General features: G+C 50.2%; 1 protein-coding gene across 2 annotated transcripts in view; it reads right to left on the reverse strand.

The window, feature by feature from the left end:
* The window catches only part of CYTH4 (cytohesin 4), a 29,669-nt gene extending 21,114 nt beyond the window's left edge, over nt 1–8,555 (reverse strand). The window contains exons 1-2 of one of the 2 annotated variants that reach the window (XM_033116847.1): nt 8,364–8,555; nt 320–402 (exon numbers count right to left, since the gene is read on the reverse strand). In XM_033116847.1, the coding sequence (XP_032972738.1) occupies nt 320–402; nt 8,364–8,382 (102 nt within the window). In that variant the 5' untranslated portion in view covers nt 8,383–8,555. The remainder of the gene's footprint in view (nt 1–319; nt 403–8,363) is intronic. The other variant, XM_033116848.1, reaches the window with a different exon arrangement.
* Between the last annotated feature and the right edge of the window lie 545 nt (nt 8,556–9,100).

Below are 9,100 nucleotides of genomic sequence, written 5' to 3' on the forward strand. Positions count from 1 at the left end.
GGCTGCCCTTCCCTCCCCCACTCTCCTGTCTCTCTCTTGGCAGCTAAGCCCAGGAGTGGGGAGAAGTCCCCTGGGAATTCTGTTCTTCCCCACTGCTGGGGGCTGGGGCTGCAGCTAGGTGTGGCTAGAACCTGGCCCCCTCTCTGACCAGGCTGGGCTCTGGAGTGAGTGGGAGGGCTGTGAGCATGTATGAGTGTTTGTGGATATGTGTGGTTTGAGAGTGTCTGAGAATCGGTGGTTTGAGAGTCAGTATGAATATGTGTAAGTGCGTGGGTGTGGACATGAGTATGTATATTTGTGACTATGAGTGTGCACTCACCTGGATGTCCTCCAGAAGCTGCTTCCGGTGCCATTTGATCAGCTGAAGCTCCTCGGTTTCCCCACTGCTCAGCTCCGCTGGGTCTGGAAAGAGGTGGACCAGTGGTTACTGGCTGACTCACCGCCCTCCCCTCCATCACTCAGCTCCAGCTACACCAGGTAACTCTCCCGGTCCTCTTTCCTTCAGAAACCAATGACTTTTGTTTCTCATTTGTTTGTCTTGTTCTTTTGTTGTTTTTGGTTTATACACCACATATCAGTGAAATCATATGGTTCTCTGCTTTTTCTGTCTGACTTATTTCACTTAGCATCACACTCTCAAGATCCATCTATGTTGTCACAAATGTTCCTATATTATCTTTTCTTACCGCCGAATAGGGTAAGGGGGGTAGAGGGGTGGGAGATGAGGGTAAGGGGGATCAAATATATGGTGATGGAAGGAGAACTGACTCTGGGTGGTGAACACACAATGGGATTTATAGATGATGTAATACAGAATTGTACACCTGAAATCTATGTAATTTTACTAACAATTGTCACCCCAATAAATTAAAAAAAAAGAAAGAAAGAAAGAAACTGATGACTTGTTTGCCCCTTTCGCTCAGGACTTGGCTCAGATGTCACCTCCTCCAAGAGACCTTTCTTTTTTCTTTTCTTTTTTTAATGAGGAGGGAGCAACTCACAGTGGCCATGTGGGGAGCAAACTGGCAACGTTGTTATTAGCACCAGGCTCTAACCAATTGAGCTAATTGTTCACCCTACAAGACGCTCTTCTGGACCACTATGTCTAAATCAGCTCCTCCCACCCTCCTCTCCTACCCAGATTACTATTTCTTCTACCCCTCAGGTATAGATACCCTGAAATGATCTGTGTACTATTGCATTCATTATACTCTTAGCTTCATGAAAACAGGCACTTCAACTATTTTGTTCACTGCTGCAACCTCCGCAGCTAAAAAGAAACTGACACACAGCAGATACTCAATAAAATATTTTTGGGGCCATTCATCCTTCCCTGGAACTTTAATTTACTTCTGCATGGGATCATATATCTGTCATTTATTCACTTATTTGCACAGCCAGGAAGTGGTGTATCATTTTGCCTCACATCCCATTAGCCAGATGTAGTCACATGGCCATACCTAGCTGCAAGGGAGGCTGGAAAATGAGCTTGTAGTAGGGTGGTCCTGATATCCTTAGTATGTGCGATGGGAGCAGCCATCTTGGACTTTAAGATGGAAGCTGCATATTGAAATGGCAGGGTACCAAGCTAGAAACAGCCTGGGCCCTGGGCCTCCGTGGAGAAGAGTCATCATATTCACCTTGACCTACTACTCAATTGAATTTTTCAATGAAAAAGAAATAGGTTTTGAGAATGTCTCTGTCACCATTTTTCTGAGTCTCTGTTACAGCAGCCAAAGCTGACACTTAATGAATACAGTGTCCTTATTTGTGATCCATATCATGTGAAATATGAACCATAATCCTTACCTAGAGTGTGGTTCTTAGGATTAAAAGAGCTGAACATTGTCAAACATCCAGCAAGTATCTGACATATGGTAAGGGTCCAACACATGTATAATGGATGCTATGTTGTGTCATCCAGCTTTCTTCTTTATTCCCCAGCTGCTAGGAGTATAGTCTGCTAACGTCTTATAGCTGAGTCCCTCCCCAGAAATTTACCTCAGCAAATGGAGCTGTCTCACCCAAGGATATGCCCCTCTCATAGGGCAGTCACTGCAATCAAAAGCCTTGTTTCTGGACCTGAGCCAGTCTTCAGACCCAGGACCTATTGATTGAAGGAGAGGCTGGGTCCCCAGAAGGAAGGGTCCTGCAACACTGTGGCAAGCATATATGGTAATGATTCCTCTAGTCAAATAACCAAGATGGGTCTGTCTGACCCACTAAGTTATAAAGTCAAGCAAGCCCAATAGCAGTTCTTCGTAAGTGGTTCACCTAAGAACAGGCATGAGCAGAGCAAGCAGGTTCCAGTAAGCCCCATGGATAGATGGCCCAGACCCCTGTGTCATCCACTTCTGTTGCAGCAGGACCTGTCCCTCAGCTCACATCCTGTCTGCATGGGTGTGTTCCTTGAGACCTTCTGACAAAGGATGAAAATGCTTGAGCTTGGTTTCAGGATGGGTGGCTCAGTGTTTGGGTACAAGTGGAAACTGGAAAGCTATTAATATAGCCCTGCTCAAAAGTAGTCTAGAAAGACAGTGGTGAGAATTCCTGCCAATGGGTAGGGTACCTGGTCATCTATTTCATGTGGAAAGAGAAGTGATGTGAAGTAAGAATATACATACATTCACAGGCAGTAAAGGATGGCTTTGCTTCTTGGTCAGAGGCTGGAAAGGAGAAAGATTGGAAGATTGGGAGCAGAGAGGTCTGGGGAAGAGGCAAGTGGATGGCCCTGTGGGAATGGAGACAGAGTGGGAAGATTTTTGTAAAGCACATTTATATTCCCCTGCAAGCATCTACTACAGGAAAGGCAGAATGACTTGGCCAGTTGACATCAGCCCGTCTCGGATTGGCCAGCCCAGTGTTGGTACAATGGCACGTGAATGAAGTAGCCATGTGGCCTGGGTGGTGGCTAGGCATAGATCCACTCACTCAGGCTCCTTGAGCTACTACTGAATATCTGAACTGCCAGCAACAGAGACTCATTGTTTCTTGAGAAGATCAGCCAGCAACTTGGTAGCAAATTGATTACTCTGCATCCCTTCTATGCTGTAGAGGCCAGCAATTCATCTTTACTGGAATCTACACACGTTCTGGACAGGTGGCAGACTCTGCTGCCCTCAGAGCCTCGGCCAGCATCAGTTGCCAAGGATATCCAGAGGGTTTGATCTGCTGACACAGAGCACTCATGACATTACATTAGATTGAAGGACCTTCTTTACAGTAAAGGAGCTGTGGGAGGAGCATATGACCACAGGACCTGCTGGGCCAGTCAGCGTTTCCCCACCAGAAGATGCCGGCTTGGTGGAACGATGGACCAGCATCTTGGAGGTGCAGCTGAGGTGTCAGCTTGGAGATGCTATTCTGCTTGGATGGGCACCATCCCTCAGGATACCCTTGACACCTTAAATTAATGACCATCAGACGGTGCTTTGTCCCCAGTCATCTACATGTATCCAAGAACAAAGAGGAGGAGGGGATCCAGTACCATTTCCTAGTGACTCACTTGGGAGTTTTCCTTTCTGTTCCTGCAACTCAGCAGCTCTGCAGCTCTAGAGTTCCTGGTTTTCAGGGGGTGGGGGAAGTGGCCCCTACACCAGAAGACAAAGCAAGAGTTCCATTAAACTTTAAGATCAAAAACTTCTACTCCATGCCATCAGCTTCGTATAAATTGTGTCGTTCAATCCTCCCAATTCTGTGAAGTGAATCTTTTTCCGTTTAAGACACTGAAGCTCAGAGAGTGTCTGAGTGAAGTGATTTGCCCCAGGTCTCACAGCCAAGAAATGGCAGTGCTGGGATTAGAACTCTGGTTTGCTGACACCTAACACTCTGTCCCAGGAGAGAGGTGCATGCTGCATGCTATGGGGACATTCTGGGGACTAAGACAAGACGTGAGGAGCCATCTCTGTGGAGACATTAGCAAGAACATAGCAGTGCTAGAGGCTGGGACCTGGAACTCCTTAATCAGGACATGGAGGGAGGCTGAGTGCTCTCATGGAAAAACCCAGGCACCTCTAGTTGACTCTGGAGTGAAAGATCAGATTTTTCCTTTTGTTTGTGTGCTTCCCATTGTTTTTCTGTTGGCTGGGGCTTGTGTCCTGAATCCAGTTTCTGCGATGCACTGTTGGAGGCCACATAATTTCTAGACAGGCTGCTGGTCTGAGAGAAGCCAGGTTTTAGCATTTCAATGAATAATCCCTAATGTGGATGGTCAACAGGTGAGCTATGGGCGCCGGTAGCTCCTAGGATGACTCCTCTTCTCACCAGGTCTCCTGAGCCCCCAGCTCCTCTTCCAGGCCAGGAGCCACACTGCACACACTTAGCTCCAACCCCTCCCTGAGTTTCAGACCCTTCTATCCCCTTGGGCACTGGCCGTCATCTTGCTTGTCATTGGGGCTTGTCATTACGACCAAAATGGAAGGCCTAGAATTTCCCCTCGATTTTTTCCGAGTTCCTGAGCTGTGGGATGGTCCCCAAGATACCCGGGCCAGAACCCCAGGAGGCAGCTGGAGACACACCTCTCTCTCACCCTCATGTCTCCTCCCTCACCAAGCCCGATCTATCTTCGTCCTGTTTCCATGGCCCTTCCCCTCACCCAGACCATGGGCTCCCGTTGCTGGCTGATCTAGAGCCTGCCCATGTCTCCTTGCCTCCACTCTGCCACTCTGCCCTTCCAACCCAGGCTCCCTTGGTATCCCATAGTTCTTGGGATAATGGCTCCCAATCTTACGGGCCCACCAGTCCTGCTGGCGTGCCCCCATCTTCATCGCACACTGTGCCCCCCCGCCCTAGACTTGAGGCCTCACTGGCTGCTCTACACTTGCTCCCATGTGCTCTCTCCCTCTGCAGGTTTTGCACATGCTGTTCCCTGTGCTGGAATGCCCTTCCTTCTCCTCTCTGCTCAGGAGTTCCTACTTTTCCTCTCAGGTGCTTCCTGTGCTCTGTCTGGGCATCATCCTCTCTTTCACCTTCTCACCACTCACTGTAGTAGGTCTTGAATCTGCCTAGCTCGATAAACAAGCCCAGCCATTGGTTAAGGACCGGAGTAATAGTTGGGCACCTACTATGTGCCAGACCCTGTGTGCTCTAGGCTCTTCCCATCTACTCTCTCATTTGATCCTGATGACAGCTTTGGAAGGAAGGTATTTCTAATTTCATTTTGTACATGAGACATCTGAGACTCTGAGGGGTTAAGTGACCGGCCCAAGGTGACACAGCTGGAAGGGGGTAGAGCTGGGATTCACATCCAGGCCCATCTGGGCTTCTGAGGACTCAACCCTGACGTGAATCATCTGAATATCACCCTACAAACCATCAAAACCCCATCAGATGCTAACCCTGGATATTTTGACATGGAAATGCTGACCATAGTTACGTGCTTGAGAACAAAGGAAAGATGCACAATGATGCCTACAGTCTGAGCCCCTTTGGGGTCAGAAATGAAACAAAGCCAACATCATTGAGCTGGGGACACTGAGGCACAGGTGTGGATGGAGGTGGTTTTCCCAGGAGGGTGGGACAGTGAGGGGGAGTGAGGGGGCTGTTTGCATTTCTCTTCATACAGCAGCGCCTTTTGTAGTTTGACAGGTCGAGTCGTGGATACTCTTGGTCCACCGTCCCCTCTGTCGGGGTCATGACCCCAGCAGGTGCAACTGGCCAAGTGCATTTGAACCTGTGAGACAGTGGGGACAGCCCCTAGACTGCTACAACCATCATGTGGCACATGGGGGCCTTCCCACCCTTCACCTATTTGGTAAAAATTGGAGGTTTCTCCCCATTTCAGAGCTGAGGACACTGAGGTTCACGGAGGGTGAGAAAGACACAGCCTGAGAACGGCCACCACTGATTCTAAGCATGTTTCACTCACTGGTGTAGCTCACGGGAGGTAGATTTTTAACAACAACAACAACAATAATAATGACAACATCAGTAATAAAACAAAAAATAACAACATGGTAATAACAGTCGTCAACCCCTCACTCCCCCCCCAAGCTCTGTTTACCCCCCACTTGGCTCTGTGTTTTTCACACCTCCCAAGGGCTGCCTTTAAACTATGAACCCACCCAGGCTGGGGCTGGGGCTGGGGCTGCCCTCTGTCCCCAGTGCTCAGTCCAGCCATGCATGGTCTGATGCCTGCCCCACTATCTGCCCCACTATCTGCCCGACTCCTCTCCACTTCCCCTTTGTCCTTCCTCTTTCCCATCGTATTTTTAGAAATCCTTCTGCTTGCAGCCCCACTTCCAGGACAGCTGGCCTCGCTTCCTCTTTTCCAGGGCAGGAGGAGGGTGCTATCCTGGGGCCCTGAGGGCAGAGGCTCCTTTGAGTCTTGTGGGAGGGCCACTGGGCAAGAGGGGGTGTGGGGAGGAACCTGAGCCAAGCCTCAGCCTGCCCTGCGGGTGCACGGTGCAGGGTGCATTGTGTGGCTTCCCCCCAGCGGCTGAGCTGCCTCTATTTTTAACTGCACCGGTCAGTCAGTCGCTGCACCAGCCCAGTGCTGTCTTTGGTTATGTTGGGGCTTTGTTGCCTGGACCTCTCACCTTCCTGGCAGGCTGTGGGGGAGGGGGCTTGACCTGCTCCTGGATGTCACACACCCATGACTGGAGGAGGGGAGGCAACCCTGGGGGAATCTTTACCACAGACCTGCCCATTGTACAGGTGGGGAAACTGAGGCCCATCATGATCACTGGCAGATTGGTGCAGAACTGGGACCTGAGCCAGGTCTGGCTGATTCCAAATCCCTTTTCATTGCCCAGGTCAGGCCAGGATGATAGTACTCAATTATAAATGACAAATTTGAGCTCAGAGAGAGGTAGTCACCAGGCCGTGGAGGAGCTTTGGTTAAGACCCAGTCTGGAAAACAGATTAATGACCTTCTCTGGCCTCCTCCAGGAAGTCTTCCCAGATTTCCCCTACCGGGTGGAAAGTCGCTTCCTTCCATGCTCCAGGTCTGTGCCCATCAGCACATCTGCCCTGGGTCATTGTCATGCAGATCTGTCCCCCTTCCCCCAACACCCCAGACCAGCATCTCCCCAGGGTTGGTTAGTGCTGTCCCCAGCATTGCACAGCACAGGGCCTGCACACCAGAGGACTATGTATAGAATGAATGAATGGATGAATAAAAGCACCAGTCAACAGAGATTTCAAATCTCCCAACAGACTGTTTGTGTGGACCGCACTGAATCCATTTCCTTCCAGGGCCAGCCAAAGCAAAACAGTGACTCGCCTTCTGGCCTCACCTGAATGCCCCTGCCCGCCACAGCCCAGGCTAACATGGGCTCTCACTCCTTTCAGGGGCTTGTCCCTATTTTGCTATTTACCGACCACCTGAATTTGGACAAGTCAGTTCTATCCTCCAGTTCACCACAGTGAGCCTCTGTTTCCTCATTTGCACCATGAGGACAATCATCTCTGTTCGGGAGATGGGGAATGATCTGCTTCAGCAAGACCGTTTCCCTCTTGGGCCTCCTTTGTTCCATCTGTAAATGGGGTTGTTGAAATGGATCGGTGGGGTGAGGGGAGGCCCAAGGGGCGGGGTCAGACTGCTCTGTGGAAGGTTTTGTTTGAAGAAAGGGTTCTGTTGCTAACAAGATTGAGGGCATCTGACCTGGGCAACCAGACAGCTCCTGGCAGCCCTTGTCTTCTGGAATTGCAGGCAATGCTGGGACATCCTGAGACGCGGGGCACAGAGGCTGGGCCCTTCTTCTCTGCCGCACAGAAACACAGCGCCATCCCGTTCTCTCCCACACCAACTGTACTGCCTCCTTCTTTCCTTTTTCCCTCCAGACACACAGTCTTGCTTCCCTGGGAGAGTTTCAGCCACGGCCCCCTGCTGCTTGTTCCTGACCCTCTCCAGGGGCGCTAGGTGGTGTCTGCAGCGCCCCCAAAGGCCACCCTCACCCCCGCAAAAGGCCAAACAGGGGCTTCAGGGCTCTTGTAACACCCAGATAGGCATCACTGTCACCAACATTGTCACCTTCAACACAAGCAACCTTTCTCAGCGCCACCTCTGGGCCTTTGCACTGGCTTTTCCTTCCTCCTGGAATATTCCTTCTCTGGATACCCACAAGGATCACTCCGTCTCTGTGTTACCACCTGACAGATGACATTCATATATTTATTATCTCTCTCCCTTCTGGAATGTAAGTTCATGAGGGCAGCGACAGTTCCTGTTTTGTTCACTGTACTCTCAGCCCCTGGAACACACCTGGCAGCTAGCCTGAGCTTATCAACTTGCTTTTGCATTTCCCACCCTTGTTATATCTGTTTACACATCGATTCCTTCCAGGATCCTGTGAGACTGGCACTATTATCCCCATTCTACAGAAGAGAAAACTGAGGCCCAGAGGTTGGCCCCAGGTGCTTACCTGGGTGGCACAAGTCCATTCTGAAGCCCCCAGGGAAGGGTGGCTTGAGCTCCCGTTGTCTACTGACCAGCTGCTCCTTGGGTTGGCCAGGCAGAGATGTGTCACCTCGGCTGCCACAGGCCCTTTCTTGCTTGCCCCGCCCAGCCTGTGTGGGGAGGAAGTCCTGTCCTGCTGGGGTCTGATGCGTAGGCTCTTGATGTAGCAGCAGCACTTCCTAAAAATGAGCAGTTTTGAGTAGCAGAAACTCTGCATTTTGGGTGTGAACAAGGGAGGGATAGGCAAAAGAGACAGGGGGAGGGTTAGGGGATAAAAAGGGAAAGAGTGAGACAGAGAGAAACACACATACACACGTACCTAGAGGAAGATGGTTACTAGAGGACAGAATCTTCACCAGGGAACGATTCAATCAGCAACCTCCCCACATGTAAAGTGAAGGGTCACTTAACCTGGACAGTCTAAGCTGGGCTCCACAGATTCCACCCCCACAAACTCTCTTTCATCAACTCTCCCTTGAGAAAAGAAAAATTAATTCAGTGCTAGGAAGGGCTTTGCTTCTCCTCAATGAAATGTCTGGCTTTTTCCTGTCTAGTGACCAGTTGGGCAAATGTTTAGTTTCCCTTTTCCCTCAGGCTACTAGGAAACTCACAGTCAAATCTGAAGCTCCTTTATAGCTGTCTATTGTAGCATACAGACTTTGGGGCTAGACTCAGCTGTATGACTTTCAGCTCTGCCACTCA

This window comes from Rhinolophus ferrumequinum, chromosome 10 (genome assembly GCF_004115265.2).
Source record: "Rhinolophus ferrumequinum isolate MPI-CBG mRhiFer1 chromosome 10, mRhiFer1_v1.p, whole genome shotgun sequence".
In the NCBI taxonomy this organism is placed as follows: domain Eukaryota; kingdom Metazoa; phylum Chordata; class Mammalia; order Chiroptera; family Rhinolophidae; genus Rhinolophus; species Rhinolophus ferrumequinum.